The sequence below is a fragment of the Zonotrichia albicollis genome, chromosome 9, assembly GCF_047830755.1.
Source record: "Zonotrichia albicollis isolate bZonAlb1 chromosome 9, bZonAlb1.hap1, whole genome shotgun sequence".
Taxonomy (NCBI): domain Eukaryota; kingdom Metazoa; phylum Chordata; class Aves; order Passeriformes; family Passerellidae; genus Zonotrichia; species Zonotrichia albicollis.
The window spans coordinates 33102250-33123662 of NC_133827.1; the positions used below are offsets into that span (position 1 = coordinate 33102250).

General features: G+C 54.6%; 1 protein-coding gene across 2 annotated transcripts; it reads right to left on the reverse strand.

The window, feature by feature from the left end:
• Positions 1-7235: 7235 nt before the first annotated feature.
• NPPC (natriuretic peptide C) lies at positions 7236-11876 on the reverse strand. Of its 2 annotated transcripts, none has more exons than XM_005484886.4 (3): positions 11592-11876; positions 9876-10185; positions 7236-8554 (listed from the first exon to the last, which is right to left on the reverse strand). In XM_005484886.4, the coding sequence occupies exons 1-2, from the start codon at positions 11682-11684 to the stop codon at positions 9889-9891; spliced, it is 390 nt and encodes a 129-aa protein (XP_005484943.2). In that variant the 5' UTR covers positions 11685-11876; the 3' UTR covers positions 7236-8554; positions 9876-9888. The 2 variants fall into 2 exon arrangements, with proteins under 2 accessions (XP_005484943.2, XP_074403387.1); XM_074547286.1 differs by lacking the exon at positions 11592-11876 and adding an exon at positions 10804-10869.
• Positions 11877-21413: the final 9537 nt, after the last annotated feature.

Genomic DNA, 21413 nt, shown 5'->3' on the forward strand with positions numbered 1-21413 from the left:
GTCACCTGCATTTGCTCGTGCAATGCACGTGCCTTCCTCTTACTGCTACCAGGACTCTTTGCCATCTGTGTGTTTGCAGTCCTCAGTCACAGGACTTGCTCACTTGTGAAAGTAAATCCTTCTCCTGCAGTGCAGGCACACCAGCTTTCACCTTTGGAGAGGAAGATCAAAATAGTCTCCCTCCAGCTTCCTCTGAGTCAAATCCCAGACACTTCTGATTCTGGTCAGGCTTCTGATTCTTTACCAGCTCTCTCTCCCCCTAGAAATGCAACAAGGATGTTAAGTGGATAAGCCCAGAGCACAAAGCCTTCACCAGTAGCTCAATGGAACTGTTTCCCAAGCAGTGGCAGGATTAGCTCCTGTTTCAGCTTCTCACAGTGTTCAGCTGACAGCTTCTCGGGAGGTGCAGGTGGACCTTGTGTTCCCAAGTCTGTGATGGAGATGGACTGTGTCTGTTTCTAGCCTGCTGTGTGGACAGCTGCAATGTGCTGGTCATCCATTTCCTCACTGGATTTGACTAGTGAGGCTCTATGGTCCTCTTTCCATTTTTAATCTCAGTCCTGCAAAGTGGCAGGAGGAATACAAATGCCTTTGGGAATCAATTTACCTCTTCATCAAGCCACAGTCTGCTGGGGAGGTAGATTTGAGTTTGGTGCCCTTGGTGTTTATGCCCTGCCAGTTTCAGGAGTCACATTAGTTTATTGAAGCTTCTTTTGTGGTTGGAAGTTTTTGAGTTTGTTCTTGTGTTTTTGCTGTTCTCAAAGCCTGGCTGGGGGTGAGGATCTTATTTATGCTTTGGTTCACATCGCCTTTGATCAGCAAAGCAGCAAGAGAGGAAATAGCACTTTGAATAAAGAGCTGTCCCATGTCTGATGGTGACAGAGGACAGGGAAGGGACTGGTGTGTTGGAGGGGATGGAGCTGTTTGCATGCTTGGCTTTCCTGGTGTGCCAGCAAAGGGCTTGGTGCTGCAAAAGGAGGGGGATGTCTGCAATGAGCCCAGGCTGAGATGAGTCATTAACAAATGACATGCACAGAGTACCTGGGGGAGGCAAACAGCTCTGCAGCAGCTGGTTAATGAATCTGGCTTGAAGGAAAGAGTTAGAAGCTATTCCAGAAATGAAGCAGAAGGCAGGGTAGTTAACAGGCAAGGATGCAGGAGGTGCTGTGCTCTTTGAGAACAACAACAGACAAAGACTCTGTTGAGTCCTGTTGTCTACAGGAAAGGCAGCAACTCAGAGCAGAGTTGTGTGAATTAGGGGCTGAATTGTGGGGAGTGTCCAGGGAGCTGAACTGCTATGGGGACGAGAGGGAGGGGGAAGCAGAGACAGATTTGATACAAACTCCCATGGATTGCCTGTGCCTGCTGGAGGCAGCCAACACAGCTTGTGTGAGCACTGCTGGAGCTGCTCCCTGGTGCAGGGCGAGCATCCTGCCCTGCTTTGCTTTATGGCAGCAATGGGATGCTCCAGCTGCAGAGATTGCAGCAGGACAGACTTTGAGCTATTGAACTTCTGTTTGCCTTTTCCACCCAGAGGGAAAGAAAGTGGATGGAAACTGCCTTCCCTCTGCTCTTCGGGGCTTTATTGTCTAGCTTTGTGTTCTGCAACTCCACTTGTACTAGTGCTTGTTTAATATGGAATTGAGCAGTGAGCTGGAAAATGGAAGAGAGGATCTCAGCTGATTGCAGTGCTGGTAGGCTGCCCTGGCCCTAAAGCTGTGCCTCATGCTAACAAATGGCCCTGGCACTCCTGCCGAGACTCGCTTGATACCAGCTAACATCAGACAGTTCTGGAACACAATAAAGCAGTGCTGATGTCAGTCTCTAAAAGGAGAAAAAAAAAGTTTTGGATTAAAATCTCTTCTTCTTTTACTTCCCTCCTCACTTTCTTAGCTAAGTTGAATGCTAACTTACTCTTGTGTTGAGAGCAGGAGGGAAAATTAGTGATGCTGGCAGACCCTTCTGTCTTCAGATTTGAGACCTGATCTGCAATCAATCTTGTGCAGCCCTAAGAAATCTTATGGATGCTTGTGGAGCTGCTCTCAGGCTTGCAGGTCTCTCTCCATGGATCATGTAAAGGAGTAGGACCTGCAGAGCTGCTCTCCAGAGGGAAACTTTTTGGCAGAAAGCGAAGCTTTTGTTCCTTACAGAAGACAGTGGTCAAAAGAAGTGGCAATTTTCCCACCAGTCCTGCAAAGTGAATTTTGCTGAACATCTTTCAGTTCCTGAAAGAATGTAAAAGGATGCAGACCCCAGAGGGTGTTTTTGGTTTTAGTGATCTTATCCTATGAGGGCAAAATGTGTTGGTCCCTGTGTGCCAAGCAGAATTGTGCTTACTCACTGCAGGGAAAACAGAAGAAAGGGTGCCCTTATCTCTGATAGCTGTATTAGAACTAAAATTGCATGGGCAAACCAGACTTTTCCTAAACTTTCAGTTCTGTACAGGGTTATATGAGTTCAGCTAAGCTAGGAACCACACAAAGCCCACCCCTGCCCAGTAAAGCAGCCCAGACTTGTGCATTCATGGGGCTGTTGGTGCTGGGGATTCCTATTTTTGGTCTGAGCCTGTTGCAAACTGCAATGCAGAAAAACAAATTTGCTCTTTATTATTCTAAATAATGGGGAAATTAAGAGCCTGCCCAACAAACACAATAGACCCAAATAGCCCTATCTCAGGCACCTGGTCACAAAGTTTCCTGTTGTTTTTTTTCCACCCCACTAAGTCCTCTATAACACCTGACCTAATGCAAGGGACCCAAAACCTGACTCTGCATAGCATATTTTTGTGTAATCTGAAAGAGAGTAACCCAGGGGCATCAAGAAAGGTAAATTAAAGTTTAGAGAGATCTCAGTTCCTACTTGTAACCTCAAGCTTGTATTCTTGGTATGGAATTTTAGCCTGACAGTGTGATTGAATTTCTCGACAGAGTTTTTAGGAATATGTCATTGTTTCATTCTGCTCCATGATGAAGGTCCATGACTCTCAGGGACTGTTGACATTTTGCTGATAGTTCCTCAAGTTTGGCCCTCCCTCAGAGCTCCCAGAGGTAAGTGACTGTAAAGAGAGTGTGTGTTTACCCCCCAGGCTGGTAAACCTCTCAGCATCCCCAGGGTGCTACTCCCCTCTCCAGTGGGTCATCCAGGCAAAGGAATGGCAGAGCAGCACTTTGCTCCCTGGCAGTGAGTGCAGTGTGCACATCTCATGGCATGCCCCACTGCCTGAGTGTGGTAGCTGTGACCACAGTTTTTTCTTGTTGATAAGAAGAGATGTCCCTGCTCTAGTGAATGTGCATACATACACACTGGAAATTCCAGGCAATAATGGGATGCCATAAGGTCATTTAACAATCCTGAAATACGTATTTCCCCACAAAGCACAAAATAATTCGTGTCAGTAGTCGTTGCTTGCTCTAATTCTAGTAGAAGATGCACACACTTCCACATCTCCAGATCTCCAAAGAGCCTTTAGGATCTGTATCATTAGGGTGTTTTTGAAATGCCCTGGTCACACATGAAAGCTCTGTGTTTCCGGAAGAGCTGATTGTGGTGGGTAAGCAGAGCCTTGCTCCATCAGGGATCAGCCTCTTTGTGATATTTGGAGCTTGTCTGACCATAGGCTGTATTTTCATGGGTATGAGGTTTGGAAGTAGTGTTCTTTTGCCCTTCAGATTCTTCCCAGAGATGCTGTTTGTCTCACCAGCCCTCATGTTTCACTCAGTGTCTCATGATTAGCACAGTCCTAAGGCTGCTCTGTGCTGATGCAGTCAGTAACATCTCGGTGTTTCATTGTCACCTTCACAGCTGTTAGAGAGCACCAGTTCCTTCAGGATCACCTGCCAGCTGTGGTGCTGTACCTTTTACATCACGACTCTGAGATGACACCTCTCCTTGCTGGCAGACAGGCCAGGTGGGTAGGCATTGGTCCTCAGAGCTGTTCTGCATCTCAGGAGGCACAGGCTGTAGCCTGGTTTAGCACAAAGGAAATCAAGGACAAGGACAGTGTTGTAAATAAGGGGCAAAGCACAGAACTGTGTCCTCTTCCTGCTGCAGCTGCAGAGAGCAACCTTGGGGAGATCAGTTCCTCTGCAGCTGCATTTCCCAGGACAGCCTTGCTCCTTCCTGCTGACTGTGACAGGGTTTTGGTCTCCTGGCTGGGCAGAGGTTGGTTGCTGATGGAGTTGAAAAAGATGAGTGTGTTCAGTAGGGGGGAGATCTTAACACCTTTTAAGCTTTTCCAGGAGTCATCTTCCTTTCAAGTAGCATACCTTTCTTTTCCCCTGATGCAGATAAGGTGGTCCATTGTGGGACTCTCAGCCTGGAGTATTATGGGTAATGTACCAGGTTAATTATGGAGGGGGCAGGAAAAATAGCCTGTGCAGTTTTCAACAATATCAAAGGGATGCCACCTAATGATTTTCCTATTAGCTCTTTTCCCATCCTGCCAGAGTCGCAGCAGAAGTGTCATTTACAAAGGCAGTTTGCAACTCATTACCCTGGATTTTCACTGTAGTTCTGCTCCAGAGAGCGTGGGCTTTTGCTGTGTGCCCCAACCTAATGAATTGCCTGATTCAGTTAGTGCTGCCATCCCTTCTGACAAGGTTAGTTGCTGACTGACAGGAAGGGGCCTGGATCCAGTTCCCTTCTTGTTTTTAACTCACGCTTGTGTCAGGTGCAGGCTCCCTCTGGAAGTCGCCCTGTGATCCCTTCCCTTTTGTTTTTCTACATTCTGAGGGAAGCAGCCCATGCTTGGAGAAGTCCTGGAGCAAGTGGCAGGGGCATGTTTGTTGCTGCCCCTGGCAGTCCCTGCTCCATGCCTCAAGTCCCTTTCCAGATGGAAAATTCCTTTGCTCTCCTGCTCTGGGACTCTGGGCTTCTCTTTTTCTTCATTGCATTGGGATTTGCTGTCACCAGAGCTGGGCTTTGTAGCCCTTCAGCAATAAGTACCTGGGAAGAATTGCATGAATGGTACCAGGGAAAAACGTGGAATATGGGCTGGGGGAACAGAACGGGTTTCCCAGACATGAGAAGGCAACAGTGTCCCTGTTGTGAGTGCTCCATGGTCTGCTCCAGCCTGTTTGGGCTTTGCCAGGCACTTGTACTGCAGCACTGGAGAAAGCTCTTTTTCCTTTTCCACTAGAAAGCTGTGTGCCCTTTCAGGCTGGGGGCTGATGGCTCAACTCCTGCTAGGAATTGCTCCTGGAGAGGAGAAATCAAGGCTGTTCCTAAATCACATCACGAGTGTTCCCATTTGGAAGCTGAATTGGCTACTGCTCATCCAGCTGGTGGTGCAGGAAATGTGTAGGTCCCATGAGTGCTAATTTGACCTGAGTATGGACAGGAGACCCTGGAACTCCTTGTCCCCTCACTTCCAGGAGTGTGCACACACCTCTGCTAAAGGCCATTCTCTGAGACTGTGGTTGAGATATGAGATGCCATCTCCTGAGGCTGCACCTTGCATCCAGAACAACTGTTGATCACTTATGCTGTCTGGGCTGGGGTGTAGCAGGGAAATTTTCCAGGGCTGGCCATGGATCCTTTCATGGGATGTGAGGATCTGACCTATCTGGCCATCAGGGGAGGCAGTGATGTGAGATGAATTTGTTTTTGCTGCACACGATGCCTCCTTGCCTCTTAATTACATTGCTGTGGCCCCTTTTTCTTGCTGTCCTTGTTTTCTACTGAGCCCCTGTCAGGGAGACCCAGTTGTGGCCATTTTGGGTGATTGCTGTGTTCTAATGAGCCACTTCTGATTCCCATTCTTGCTTGTCCAGTGAAGCAGGAAAGTGCTCATCAGTGCTCTGAGAACTGACCTCTGCTGGCAGTGCCACTCTGCCTGTCAGACCCACTGGTCTGGCTGTGCCACAGAGGGGCTGATGGGTGGATCTGAGTTTTCCCAGGTTTTGCTGCCTTCTCTCTTGCACATCATCACTACACATGGGCACATATTCCTGTCCTGCTGGTGGGAATCCACATCCTAAGGGACAGGTGTCTCTCTGGTCAAACTAGAGGCAGGAAAGTGAGGAAACAAGCTGTTATCCTCTCCCTCTGCACCAGGAGCTCTAGCTCTGATTGCTTTTCTCTGCCAAGATAATGGCCTTTTGCTATACAGCTTTGCCCTTTTCCTTGGGCTTGCTTTTTCCCAGGAAGCCCAGTGGATGGAACGGACCCATGCTGTGGGCTGTGCTTTTATTCTGGGACAATGGTGCTGAGGAGAAACAGGAATCCAGGCTGTACATGACCCCAGGCTGTGATCTTCAATCTCCCAACCTTATCTCAGGTTCTGCCTCACTTATATGGTAAAATTGTGTGGATTAAATTCCAGAGGCTGTCTCTGCTGCTGTGTTGAGGACAACCACTCTGTCACTAGGCAGGTGGTTTTATTTCAGCTCTGGCTTGCAGCAACAAGCCAAAACTGGAAGGGGAATTGTCCCCACCTTGGTCCCAGCCTGTCACTATATCATGGTCACTATTCTGGCTTCATGCTCAAGGACCAGGACCCTGAACAGCACCTGCAGCACCACCTTCTTACGCCTCTGTTCAGACCTGGCTGTGCAAGGTCCGCACAGTGATTCCTTGTTGTCCTTTAGCTTTCCTGAGTGACTGTGGTCAGTCCCCTCTATTGGGCATCTCTTTAGGAGCTCCTAATACAGCCCCTCCTTTCCTCTACAGATGTGTGGAGCTGGAAGGATGACCCTTCACAGGTTTATTTGCCTTACACAGCCCTGGCAGTGGGTTGCCATTCCCTATGGGAGTTGCCATTTTCCCATCTTGCCTCCCTCCCTGCCAGGGTGTTGATTTTGTTCCCCATAGGCAACATCTTTGTAGTCCATCAGCTGCTGCTCCCTGTCCAGCAGGATCCTGTGGGCACTGCGAGGTGGGTTCCTGGCTCTGATGGAGGCCGTGCTCATGCGAGGTCAGAAATGTCCCCTATGCACTCCTAACCTGATGATTGAGCTGTGGGTGTCTGGATGAATCCTCTTGTTCTGTTCACCCAGTGTTCTGTCAGAGCTGGGGTGAGTCTGGCTGGAGGTTTCTATGGTTTCTTGCTGGTTGCTAAGGAAAAGGATCGCTCTGCCTCTGGGTCTTGGTGACTTTCTCTTTGCCCTGTCCTAGGCACCGGAGCCCAGCAGAACATAATGCTCGTTGTTTCCCAGCCCACTACAATGGCCAGGGCATAATTTGTGACTCCTGTCACGGCTGGGCTGGGCGCCTGCCACTCTCTTTTTTTCTAAGGCCTCTTTGAAGAATGAGACCAAAGAGCCTTCAAGCAGGAGTTTGTGTGTTTACTGCACTCCCCGCCCCCTCACTTGCTGTTTCCTTTAGAGCTCCAAGTCATTTTAACGATTTATTTCATGCACTTTACGTAGCAAGAAGCTGTAGCAACAGCTGTGTCCATGAATCCTTACCAGGCAGCCCTCAGTATATTTTGGTCTGTCTGTGTATTGTCCCTGGCTCAGTTAAATAAATCTCTGCTGGAGGAAGGGACTTTACAGCTTAGTGGCAAAGGGCTGGCGGATGGGAATATCAACAAGACACTTAGTGGGCCACTGGATCCTGGAATAGCAGTGCCTCTGGCACAAAGCTGCTCCCAGCAGCACAGCCGGGGGCAGATCCAGCGCGGGCTCTTTGTTGCTGTCAGCAGGGACGGCGTCTCCATCCAGCAGCAGTGACAGAGCTGCAGCTATGGGCTGGAGCTTGGGCTGGGAGCAGTTAAAGCACGTCTGGGACAGATGCCGCCCTTGTCACGCTGCTGTGGATCCAGGGCTCGGCTGTGAACCGTGCTGGGCTCATTTCCACGGGTGCCATTTGGGATCTGGGCATGGAGGTGCTGCCCACGGCTGTGTGCTCTCGCAGGGAGCTCAGCTGGGGTCTGCAGAGTCCTGCAGCACCAGGCAGGATTCAGTCCATCACAGCATCACAGGATTGGGCACAAGTTTACTTTTGCATATGGGATCAAAGCTTAAAATATCAGCTGGCCTTTCTCTCACTCCTGACTTTTCTAAAACATCTGAACAATTTCTTCTTTAGCTCTGTTAAAATCAATCAATCTGACATTTAAATTGTATGTGAATTTGATAAATAAAGACAGGTTACAAAATGCCACACGGAATGATTTTTTTTTTAAAGTTTTTCAACTACTTAGGACAAAAAAATGTTACAATGCTTGACTTTTCATTTAGTTACATAAATAATTTTTTTATAAATATCTCTTTATAAACAATATATAAATAGCTTTACAACATAAATACATTTATGCATGACATGAATTTACAAACAGCAATGTTATACAGCTGGCTTCATCAGTCTCTTGGAAAAGCACTGTCCCTTGTCTCGGTGAGTGTTTGTATATATAATATATATAAGATAGAGAGCACTTGTTAAAAAAATAACAAAACCAAAACAGTTGGTGCCATGACTCCTCGTACCAAAAAGAAAAACACAACCACATCTTTTGTCCATTCCAAGGGGGTCTCTGCTTCTCTAGGTGTTGCCTGGGGGATGGCCGTGCCTGGCCGTGCGTGGTAGGAAAAAAGTGGACTACGGATTCAAAGCCCTGCAAGGAACAAGAACAAAGTGCCCATTAGTACTTGCCATGCAGCACCCCTTACCCATCCCCAGCCAAAACCCCTGCCAAAGTATCTGTGGCCTGGGGGATGCTGGACTCAGCAGAAGCCATCCCTGAGCTTTTTGCTTGTGCTAAATCAAGGAAGGAAATGCACCCTTTGCTTTTTGGCTGGTGTTCAGGGGAGAGGCTGAGGGAAGCTGCTGTTCCTCCTGGCCTTGTGTCTTTTTAATGAGAGAGAAGGGATGTGACCTGCCTACATGGGGTATATGTGTTCCTCTTGGAGCCCTGAGCTAGCAATACTTGGCAAAATGAGGGAGCAGAGAAACAGCACCCATCCCTCCAGGACAGGTCATAGACCAGCACTGCCATCCTGTAGGCACCTTTGGGTTGTGCTGTTCCCATTGCCCTGCAGAGCAGCAGGATGCTGGATCCAGTCCCCTCTGGGCCCAGTTATGTTACTGCAGTGCTGTGCCATGGGAAGAAGAAGAAGTGGCCTGGGATGCAGTGGTAAGTGCTTCCCGAAATGTGAGTTCATCCCTGTGTGTCCTGCTGGCAGGGCCAGGCCAGAACCGTGCCTCACTGTCCCCAGTACCCACAGGGAGACCTGGCAGGGGAGGCACTGCCATGTTTTTCCCAAACCCATCACTTTAGGGAAGCGACACTCCTTCACCCATTGGTTGCTGCACAGTGGCCGTGAAGCACCGTGGGAGGAACTCCTCCCAGCTTCCCATAACTTGCTCAGATATAAAGCTGCAGTTAGGAAAGTGCTACTCGTGGCTGTCACCACACCTAGAAGACACCTGGGGAACTTATGTGTTGTTTTTCCTTAAATTAAAAGCACTGGAGCATGGCTGGGACAGGAGTGTCCCTAACTCTCCAACTCCAGGCACACAGGGGGTACCCTGCCCTCCCAACACCTATCTGTCGGTCAGCTAAGTGTGTCAAGCAGAGGGGGAAACTAGGAATACGTGGCTGCACAGGGGCTCCTCCTGCATCGTGCCCGGGTCTAGCTCAAATTAGGGGGAATCCAGTTTGAGCTGCTGCAGGAGCAGCTGAGGTCTCTGACCCTTCTGCAGGGCAAGGCAGCGGGAGGGCCGGTGGATTCCGGAAGGGAATAGAAAAAGGCCACCTTTGGCGTCCTCCCCTTTGCCCTCCAGCAAAGCCGGAGGCTCAGCGGGGTGACCACCTCCAGTCCCGCCCGCTGGCATCCCGCGTTCGCAGGGCAGCGCATCTTGCGCATCTCCCACGGTACCGGAGCGCAGCCCCCCGGCCCCATCCCGGCCCCGGCCCGGCCCGGCCGCGCACTCACCGCCAGGGGTCCCTCAGCATCCGAGGCCGCTCATGGCGCCGATGCGATCCAGCTTGAGCCCGAAGCAGCCCTTGCCCAGGCCCTTCTTGTGGAGGCCCTTGTGGCGGCGGCCCGGCGGGTCCTGCAGCAGCCGCGCCCAGCCCGCCCGCGGCCGCGCCTCGGCCCGCGCCTCCCGCGCCTCCCGCGGGCCCGAGCCGCCGCCGCTCCGCTCCTTCTCCCGCTCCTTCTCCCGCTCCTTCTCCCGCTCCGCCGCCTCGGGCGGACCCGCCGCCGCTGCCGCCGCTGCCGCCGCCGCCGACCCGCGGGAGGCCTGTGGGGAGGAGAGGGTCAGAGCGCCGCCGTCCCCAGCGATCCCCATCAGTGTTGGGGACACCCCGTAAGGGACGCGCAGAGGGGTCGGTGTAGCCCCCCTGCGATGCAAACTCGTGACTGGGTCTGTGCCCGGCAGTGCAGTCCATCACCCCGCTGCTGTGCCCAGGGCATCTTCTCCCCTCCCGAAATCTGTGCTCCCTTCCCTGGGGTCAGAGCATCCCCCCGACCCACACCATAGCGGTGTCTTCCTGTCCCGGTCACTGCATATCCACCAAAGGGCTGGTGGTGCTGCACACCTCAGCTGTGCTGCTGTCACTAACCTGTCGTCCCCTTCCATCCCGTCCTCCCCCCAGCCATAATCTGAAGGGGTCTGAAAGCTGGCAGGTCCTTTCATTTCAGATCCCTTCGGTCACTGCATCCCTCACCGGTTTACGGACCTCTTCAGATTATGGGCAGGGGTCCTACCCCACAGCTCCCCGTGCACCACTGCCTTGCAAACTGTTCCCAGCAATGGTGGGGAGGTCAGGGATCCTCCTCCCTGCTGCTCCCTCCCCCAGTTAATGCTCTCTGTGTCCTCCCAATCCTCGAATTCTGACCCACAGTTAGAGGGACACACCTCCTTCCTTACTGTTCCCCCATCTCCCAGGCCTTCCATCTCTCTCCCTGCTCAGAGCTGCTGCCCACCAAGCCCTGGAAATGTTCATCCTCATTCATTTTCCCAAAATCCCCCTGTATCAACACTTTCTTCAGCCTGCACCCCAGTGCCTTACAGGGACACCGCCACTCCCATCCCACGGCTGCCCTGGGGCACTCGTCAGACCGGGTCCCCATCTCTGTGCCCAGACCTCAGGGCAGCACCACCCAGTGTCGGTGGCCTCGGGCACATCCCTCGTCCTCAGCATCTCGGGACAACCAGGTCCTTGGGACACTCTCATTTGGGGCGCCCCTTCCCCATGGGACACGCGGGGACGGGACAGCCACCTGTGTGTCCCTGCCCGGCCTGTTTGGCCCGGACTGCCCGGAGGGCTCTGCTCCCGCACCCTGTCCCCCCGTGCACCTGCTGCTGCCCCGCTCCGGCTCCGCTCCCCTCCCGGTGCCCGGCACGGAGGGGTCCCAGGGTGACTGCGGGGAGCGCACTGCCGCCTCCCCTGCCCCGATCCCGCGGGCTGCACCGCGTCCCACTCCAGCCTCTGGTTCGGGGCGGATGTCCCCGGACGTTCGGGACAGCCTGGAGAAGCGGGGAGTCCCCCTTGCAGACAAACAGCCTATGCGGAGAGAAAAACCCCTCTTTGCGCTGACTCTGGCACCCCACAGGCACCCCACATTCCCCCTGTGCCGTTAGAGCTCTGAGCGGGACCGGGAGAGGAGGAAGAGCCGGAGAAAAGGAGAAAGCTCCAGCCGTACCTTCTGTGGGAGCTGAGACGCCGGCTTCGCCTCCAGCCTGACGGAGAGCAGCGCGAGTAAAAGTCCACCAGCCAGCAAGGGTGAGATCTGCATCCTGCGGGGCCGAGCGGCAGGGGGGCCGGGGGGGCAGCGGGGAGCCGAGGGCAGCCCCGGGGAGAGGACGGGACCGGCGGCAGGCAAAGTTCAGAGCGGAGCCCCGAGGTCCCTCCTGCCGCCTGCGAAGTGCCGAGCTAGTGAACTTGGGCTGCTTTCTGCTTCATTCATTTTATAACCCAACCTGCTCGGTGATGTCATCTAAATACCCAGGTCCAACCCGGCCTGCACTCCACAATAGCAGGAATTTAAAGGGGGGGTGGTGGTATCCCCTCTCCCCTGGCAGTAACAAATGACACCAGACAAGCAGCTCGGGGAGCCGGAGACCCGAAAGGGAAAGCGGGGGGCATTTGGCTTGATGCCCCCGCTCCCCCCAAACGCCCCTGGCCCCCCTGGAGCTGCGTGCCCTCCCTGGCCGGCTGCCCCGCGGCCCCTCGGCTCCCGCACTGCCCCGCTCACCTCCCGCGGAAGGACATGGGCCAGGCGGGGGTGGTCCCGGTGCGGGATTCATCCCAAAAGACAGCAATAAGCGCAAAAAGCACCTTTTTTTTTTTTTCTCCTTTTTTTTCCCACATCCAGGATTAAATCAGAAATTGTGCCTCCCAGATCCATGCTTGGCAGGAGCAGGGCCATTGCCCTCCGTGACAGGGACATGGGGGACACAAAGGGATGGAGGGGGCAGCGGTGCTTCCTGAGGGCACCTGAGTGGATCTCTCGGATCGGGGCACTGACCTGCTCCCTCTGCTTCTGGGAGGATCTCGAGGGTGTTCCTGGCCCTGGAGATGGGGCTTTTCCAGCACCCTGGGGATGTCCTCTGCAGGGCACAGTCAGTGTCACAGGGTCCCTTATGGGGACAGGACCTCACTGGCTGACCCATGCGCAGCCTGGCCTCCCTCTAACCTTCTCCTGGAGCCAGAGGGTACAGGAGAAAGGTGTGATCCTGGGATTGACCCCAGTGGATCCCAGGGCTTCTGAGGAGGCCCCTTGCTCTCAGCTTTCCCCTTCCCTGGCTGGCAGGGCAGGATTTGTGCCTCTGCTGCTGCTGGGACTGGCGATGGGCGGCTCTGGAGCTCTGCTGGAGATGGAGCTGAGCATTGTCCCTGGCCCTCTGAACAGGGAGAATGCTCTTATTGGCATGAGGAAAGACACCCCTTCCTTTGCAGCTGCATCCAGGGCTGAACTGCATTAAGCTGGATTTGCACCCCAAATTCCTTCCCTGATACCAGGGAAACATTCTCTGCTCATCCCCCTGTCCCTGGAGTCTGTTTCAGTCTGGTCCTTTCCTCCTGCTCTGTATCCTGGTCTTTCTGGGCTCTGCTGCTCCACAAATCTCTGGGAAGCTGCCCCTGCTGGGGCACCATGGCTCTTTGGGGGTCTGTAGGATCCCTGATCAGGAGCAGGGAGATGTTTCCTCCTCCACAGCCCGGGCTACTGGGCACGGGACACTTCAAACGAGATCAGCTTTTCAGCTCCATGTGAACGGGAGCTGGAAGGAGAAGGTCTCGGTGTTTTTTCCATTGTGCCTGCCAGGTGGAGACAACTTGGACTTTCTGAGTGTGAAGCTGTGCTTGGGCATTTGTCTGCGTGCAGGCAGAGCGAAGTGATGGAGCCGGGATTAGAGCCGACCCCGGGTGCCAGAGAGCCGTGGGTGCAGGCAAGGAGCAGAGAGAGGCCCCTTCTCTCGGGGCTCGGTCCTTGTCCCACACAAAGTGTGGCTGGAATGCTGCAGCCAGCCTCACCAGGGTGCAACGAATGGGGGCTCTGCACCACCACCCCCATCAGCAAGGGGAAAGGGGAGCAGCAGCTGAGCCTGGGTCTCCACAGGAGGAGAGAGGACATCTCTCCAGGGATGTCGGGGTGCCCGAGGCCACCGGCAGCTCAGCAACCCCCACAGAACCCTGCCATCACCGTTCTGGCTGCGCTGGCTCCTGCCCTGCTGCTGTGGGCAGCCTGTCCCCTGGCTTCCCCCGGTGGAGCCGGGGTGGGGAAGGAGACGGGCAGAGGCTGCAGGGAAATGTCACAGCGTGGGCAGGAAGGGCCACCTCGCTTACCACCAGCCCCCCTCGCACGCTGCCGGTCGGGGTCGGTCCCGGAGCTGCTCCAGCTGCCCTCGGCCGCGGGATCAGAGCATCCCACAAATGCCACAGGGCGGTCAGCTCCCAGCCAGTGCCCGCCCGCAGGAGGCTGTCCCTGCCCTGGGCTCTCACTAGCGTGGTTTTCATTAGTGTGTTTTCTTTGTCACACTGTGCAGAGCCTCGGGTTTGGGGGGGGAGAGGGGGGGCTGTGCTTTATAAATCCAATTAGTCTTGTTATTCAAATTACTCTGCCGAAGTCAGAGCCCGGCGCACACAAAGACTTAACTCAAACCAGATCGGATCCGCTGGGGTGGCAAAAGCTCAGAGCTGGAGCAGAGGTGTGCAGGAAGGGGTTAAGAGTGTGAAACTCTTTTGCTTGGTAGGGTGGGGGCCCGAAAGCTTTTAACCCTTAAAGGGATGGACCTTCATCAGTGCACAGCCCTGTGGGATGATCGCCCAGGATGAGAACTGGCAGACTCAAGGCATGTGTGGAAAATGAGAAGTAGAGATAGGGCTGGGCTCACAGGGGTCTTCCCCAGGCACTGGAGAGCAAAGAGGATCCTGCACAGCTGCACAAGGACGGATGGACACCTGTGGGGTGGCATGGAGGGGGTGACACCCCTCCCTATTACACCCAGGGGCACAAAGGGAGCAAGGGGGAGAGAGGGGCAGCAGGGCTGGCCTGTGCCTGAGAATACCAGTGTCAAACCTGGATTATGGGGAATGGGCTGCTGTGGGGATGCTGCTGAATCTTGGTGAAGTGGGGTGAGCCCTGAATATGGAGACTTTTGGTGTGTGTAGGGAGTGGGGAAGGGGCAGACATTGTGCTGTGTGTGAGAGAGGACACAGGTCCCGGTCTGAGGATGGAGAGGGATTCATCCAAGTGTGACCAGTGCCAGCATGATGTGGAGAGTGGGAGGAGATGGGTCATGGGGATCTGTGTGACAGCAGCATGGGGTGTTCTGGCTCCATCACAAGGAAGGGCTGAGGCTGCACCCTGCTGGGCAGCAGTGGGGCCCTGGCTCTCCTGGCTGAAATCAGGAGCCAGGCTCCAGGCACCTTCCACAGGATCATGTCAAGAAGGTTCACAGGATAGAAATGTGGACTCAAGTCTGAAGCAAGCTGCTACTCTAGCAGTGAACAGCCAGTGATTGATCTCCTTCTTATTCAATTCACTTCTCCTTAGGGAGCATGTTCCTTATTGATTTGGGAAATCACTGACCAGATTTATGTCTCTTCTTCTGCCTTGGGCCAGGAGAGCACTTCCTGCCCAAGAGATGGATAAGCCTAGGATGAGGATTTTCAACTGATGCCATGTGAAAGCCAATCATCCCTTAGCAAGAAGAGACATCAGGAGGCTGAGTGCATGTGATGGTGATGTCAGAGGGGCTGATGTTTTCCCATAACCAGTGGCCAACCCAAGGAGTTGTTGGTCAAGAACCATCCCAGGTGGTGGGATGGAGGAGGTCCAAAGATGGAGCAGCTATTAGGATCAGGAGCTGCTTGCCCTCCAGCACAGCCACCAACCACCAGCCCTCAGGAATATGATGTACGCTGTGTTCACCAAGAGAATGTCACCAAGGATTTGATGTGCCAAAACAGGAGCTTTTCACAGTTGGTTTTCTTTTTTCAGATTTTAGAGTACCTCTAGGGGTCTGATGATAGCCAGTGAGAAGCAGTTTGAAGAGAGATTTCAATTTTCATTATTGGGATGGATGAGCAGCTTCTAGTGTATGCAGGGGACTATCTGGCCCCACCTCTGTGGTGATGTGCCTCCTGTGGATGCTTTAAAGAAAGGTTTTCTGGGGAATAACTCTGTAACCTCTGAGGCAGGAGCACTGCCTGGCAGCTTGGCCATTATAGCCCCCAGCCCCAGCAGCCACCAGGCTGTCATGGGGATGGGGTGGCTCCACACACTGGGGTCTGAAACACTGATGGAGATTTTGGCCTGTTTGACATCCCTGGTGTTTGTTTTGGATGCTGCTGCTGAATGAGGCATTACAGGAAACACTACGGGATTTTGCACTTTTCCCTGTCTCCTTTGGGTCTGGAAGAGGGCTCTGGCTGAGGGTACAGGAATGGCCAATATCCCCTCTATCCAAACTGGGATGGTGATGGGGGGACAGCCCACAGGGCTGCCCTGATGGGGCAGGCAAGAATGGGGCTGCATGTGCTGCAAGGGTTAGAGACCAAGAGGGCTTCTCTGTCCCCTCCCAAAACCCCCCAGAGTGGCAAAGCTGAGGAGAAAAGGACAAGCTCCAGGCAGAGACTCACAGGTCTTTGCTAGACAAGTGCTGATATCCTCACAGGCACAGTGTGTTTTTCTCCCAGGGCTTTGCCTTTTGGGATCTGCCATTCCTCCTGGGCTTCCTAGGATGCTACAGTCTCCTCCTGACATTCAGGGTGTTTTTCCCAGGGCTACAATGGGATATCTGTGCTCTGGAGCTGGGATGCCTCACTGCCCTGGTGGGAGCAGGAACACAATGTCTCAGGGTTTTGTTGAATGTCAATAAAATGAAGCAATTCTAACGCACGGGTGACTCCACACCACGAGCCTCCCTCTGCATCAGTCCTCAGAGGATAAGAATTGCACTGCCTCCAGCTCCTGGCAGCCTCAGGTCTGCAGCTGATCTAGGGGCAGGTTGCTGGGATTTTCCAAGCTAAATGCCACAGTTGTCTCCTTCCTCCTTTTTGCACATGCCTTCCCTCCAGAAATGGGGGTCTGGCAGTGTTTCACCCACAGCTTCGGGGTCCCAACATCATCCCAGGCTTGTTGATTCTGGCACTGAGCATCCCTTTGGGAATAGGAACTGCCCAAAGGGGTGATGGCCCAGAAAAGCCCCAGAATGAGATGGATATCACATTCATCCCTGCAGGGAGCCGTGCAGAGTGCAGATCCTGAGAAGAGATCCAACAGACCTGTGGGGATGGACCCCCAGCCTACATCCAGGGAATCTCCATCCCAGTGGTGGAGCCGGATGCCACCAGTGCCTCGGGGGAGGAATGTCTGAGCCCTCCTGTACTGTGTGCACCCCAGGACTGGAGGGCAGGTCCTCACCAGCCCCACAGCTCTGGTGGCAGCACATCCTGGCTTGGCAGGAGCCTCTTCCACCTGGTTTGGCTGTGCAAACCCCTGTCACCCTCGAAAAAGCCAGCAGCAGCAGCTCCCTTGCAGCCCCCCTGCCAGACACAAACATCCTCCAGCTCCTCTGAACCAGCTTCCTGGGAACCCACTCCAGGTGCTGGGAAGTCCCTTTGGCATCGGTTCTTCAGGGCAAAACTTTTGGGCTTCCTGAGAGTCACCCTGGAGCCCCTGGTGTGGGAAACCCCAGGGGAGAGTTGGGAGGCAGAGAGCCAAATGTGCTGTCCTTGGCAGTGCTGGTGGCCAAGCCTTTGGCCTCCTCAAAGGGAGTGATCCTACTGTGATCCCTCTAAAGCCAAGTTGGGGCTTTTTGCCTCTTTTTTTTTCTTTTTGGGAGGGAGCTTGTGCATGTGCCAGCTGAGGGGCTGGCCCTGGAAGAGGAAGCTTTCAGCACCACGAGCGGTGGGGCAGCCTTGTGGACACGATGAGGGTCTGGGTGGGTTCTGGCCATGCCTGGGAGCAGCAGAGGTGGCAGCTCCCGTGCCCTCCCGTGCCGGCTGCAGGGGGTCACGCTGGCCCCGCTGCCACCCCAGGCAGCCGCTGTGGACGTGCAGGGCTCCACAGCCCTAACCTTTAGCAACCAGACAGAATAACAATGCCGGCCTGCTGGGGCATAATGGCCGGTGTTTGCTTGAGATACAAAGGCACCGAGCTTTCACATGAGCTAATACTGATAAGTCGCTCTTGCTCGGTGCCCCGCCTGCCCGACGCAGCAGCGGGGCCGCAGCAGCCCCTCCTGCCGTCCCCAGCTGCTGGGGCTGGGACGCGCCCACCGACCCTTCAGCCCGTGGTCCCCACCGCAGCACCCCCGTGCCCTCGGCGTGCTGTCCCCACTCACCACCCATACCCACCCTGGTGCCCGTGGGGCTGTTTCAGTCTCATCCTGGCGAGTGGAGTGGGAGATGCAGGATGGAGATCCGCGCTGGTAGGGGGAGTCCCTACCCCTGGCACTGCAAAGCAGTGTGGTTCCTTTGTTCCTGCCCTTCTGGAAAGTACCTTTTCCACCTCCCTGGGAGCATCAGAAGGGGTTTGAATTCATGGCACATCCCTTGCCCCATGTGCCCTGACCCACTCTGTCCCCCAGCCCTGCTGCCCACAAGCTCAGTAAGTGCAGGGCAGCTCCTGTCCCTGATGGGACCTGTGGAGCTTTGGTGTCATCCATAGCCACTCTGAGCACCTTTGGGAGGCTCAGTCCTGCCACTGGAAGGCCCTCCACACTGATAACTGAGGGATATATTATAAAAGAGATTTGACCATTACAACAAGCAGAAGAGACTTAAAGACATCCAAAAGACAAATCTAGGTGACCTATATTAAAGTTGCAAGGCGCTAACCCTGCTCCTACCCTGGCTTCTCACCTCCTTCCTCCACTGCCTCCTTCACCTGCTTCTGGTCTGCCTGTCCCTCTTTGCTGGGGTCTAGTTTTCCCTTCCTTGACTGGACAAACAAAGGCAAGGCAGACCTTGCCCCCTGCCTGGGGTGAGTTGCAGATGTTCCTCAAGGCAATGAAGGTGATGGGAACCCATCAGTCCTGATCCTGGGTGGCATGTTTCCCAACCAGAGGTACGGAGGGCTCAGGAGAAGACTGGAGAAGCTGAAGGACAGGTGGGACAAGACCACATGTGTTGTGACACAGCAGATGGTATCTACTGTGGACAGCGATGGTTTTTAGCTTATTTATGGTAATAAATCTGTCACATTCCCCTTTATCCTCCCTGAGCATGGCTTATGTCCCCCGGCCAAGTGCCCAGATGACTCCCAGTGCCTGAGAGATGTCAAAAGGACACAGACTCAGGCTTAATGCTGGGTGCTGCTGCTGCAATCAAGACATTTCCAAGGGTGCTCAGAGGCTCCAGAACAAACTCACAGCCCTGCTTTGCCTTTGAGCACATTCTTGTGCCATGTGGGTTTCTCCTGCAGACAACAGCAGGGAGGCAGAGCACCCTCTGCTACCTGAAATACTGTGAGAGATGACATTTGGGTTTGCAGAGGGCATTTCCGAGTGCAGCCTCAGCTCAGCCGGATGGGCTGCAGGACGCACATGGGAACATCAGAGGAGCTGCTCTGCTCCCATGCAGGGTTCCCCTGTTGAGTCAGCTCGGGGTGGCTCCAGCCCCTTGGCCAGTCACTGCTGATTAACGCTGATGTAAACGAGGGCCGGGCGGGCCCTGCTGGAACCGGGGCAGAGCCGCCAAAGGCTCCGTAAGCGGGAGAGCTCCCGGCCAAGCAGCCACAGCCGAACGCTGCTCTCACCTCGGCCGAGGTGCCACAACACGTTTCAGCCTCCCAGCCGGGAAGCAGCTCCCAGTTACTGCCTGGGGGAAGATGGTGAGATAATCCTGTGCTGTGGGAAAGCAAGCCAGGGCACCGGGCTGGGCCTGCTGCTACAGGACCCCAGGAAATGAGAGTGCAGGGGAAAAATCTGCTCAGGGACCTTTCCCTTTTGGAAAGGCCATGAGATGCCATGGAGGGTAAGGGAAGCAGCAGTGAGGCAATGGCTCCCTTCTGTTCAGCAGCCACGAGGATGGTGTGGATGGAAGATGGAGCCAAAGGTGAGACTGTAGCAGTGCAGCCCTTCCCTGGTGGATTGTGTTTGAGATCCTGCATAAGGCACCAGCTTGCTGTGACCTCTTCCAAAGTGTGGGAAGGATGGGCATGCAGCTGGTCCCAGCCACTCTGAATCCCCTGTGTGTCCATGGGGCGCTGGGAGGGAGACACAGATTTGCTGTAATTCCCATTCATCTGGGTCAGTGATGGGGTAGAGCTAAAGAGGGCACAGACACAGGCCCTGTGCCATGGAGCAGACAAGATTCCCACATTCCTAGCTCCTACCAGCAGAGCAGGGCTGAGCAGTGCTCTGCTGACCTGCTGGAGACCCTGCAGACCGTGGCCCCTTGTGCAGCAGGGCCCAGCTGGAGGCAGGAGGTGAGGGTGACAGAGGCATCCAGCCATGGAGCCACATCCTTCTCAGCACACCTGATATCCCTGCAAGCCCCAGGCCCAGTGCTGGCAGTGGCACCACCAAGCACAGAATCCTACCCTCTTCCTCTCCTGTCTGTGGAAGGACCAGGGCATGCTGAAGCTACTGCTGCTGGTGGCACCACCTGGTACAGGGGGCAGCCTGGCCAAACTCCCAGCTCGGCTTTATCCCCACTGGAGTGAAGAGGAGCAGAGACACAGAGTGACTCAGCAACACAGAGAGGAGCTGCTGCTCCCACCTGGCTGGTCAGGGAGGGGGACAGTGGGGCTGGAGGTCCTGGGTGCCCCCACCCCATCCCTGCTCTCTTCCACACAGCAAGGGCAACCTGAATGGGTGGCATGGGTCAGCCCTGAGCAGCTGGAGCTGTGCCACCACCCTGCCTTCACAGCACCCACCCTCCCAGGGCCAACCTCCTTGCTTTATCAGCAGCCAGGAGAGCAGGGGGAAGAAGGGCAGCACACATCCTCCCCCTGACAGAGTGATCCTGTGTGGCCATTCCCACGGGGCCAGCTCCAGCAGAAATGGTTTCCCTGCTCTGTCTTTGTGTCCCATGGGAGCAGCTGCTGTGTGACTGGTGACTCTGTTCAAACAGAGGATGGCTGCTTGCTGCCTCTTGGCCAGCGTGGGGCCTCTCAGCCATGGCAGAGCAGAGCAGAGTGCTCACTCTCCTCCTTGAGGTGGCCAGAGCTGCCAGGGTGGGGCAGCTGATGAGCTGGCATCAGTGCCAGCAGGTTGTGGGCAGAGGCTGCTGGCTCTGCATGGTTCCTGCAAATGAGACACTGCCTTTGCTGGTGGCATCCTGGCCCTGGGGAGGATGTGACTGTCCTTGTCAGGCAGGTCTGTGCTTGCTGCCCTGGGTCCCCACAAGAGCCTGGTGCTTTCTCAGGGCAGCTCCCTTGACCCAGCTGAGTGCTGGAGCTGGAGGGCTCTGGGCTTGCCCCGGCCTCATGGAGGCTCAGTAGTGCTGGCTGTGGGAATGCTGAGGGGCCACTGGTGTTTGGGAGCCACAGGTGATGCTGCACCCTGAGCAGATGTGGCCTCATGGCCTTTAGAGGTGGCTGACACCAGGCAATGTGCCCTGATCTGCAGGATGAAGAATGACTGTGGGGCTGGCGTCTTCCCCACCCTGAGTGAAGGAGCAGCATGGATGCCTGTTCAGATGTTCCTGCCAAAATGAAGACTAAACAGAGCCTTTCTCCATCAGAGCCCTGCCTGGAGACACCAGTTCAGGTCCCTTTGGATCCTTCCTCCATCTACTGAGGGTATTCTCCAGGCAGACAGCTCAAATGGGACTGACTGGGGGTACCATGAGGACAGTTGATTGATCTCCAGATTTTCTTCTGGTTGAAATTCTTTGGCAAACACAGCCTGAGTTGCAGGTAACACCAAGGTGACCAAACTACATATTCTCAGTCAGCCAGAGCCTGGGTCTGACTCTGCTGTAAAGCCTTGTGAGAGGTCTGTGGTCACAGAAAGAGGAGGAAATAAAAGTGCCAGCTCTTGACTCTGGTCTCATGCTTTAATGACACCCT

Coding starts and splice junctions, on each gene's coding strand:
- NPPC (XM_005484886.4), bottom strand. CDS start 11,684: ATGCAGATCTCACCCTTGCTGGCTGGTGGACTTTTACTCGCGCTGCTC. Junction 10,186..11,591: donor CGTCTCAGCTCCCACAGAAG/GTACGGCTGGAG, acceptor TCCTCCCCACAG/GCCTCCCGCGGGTCGGCGGC.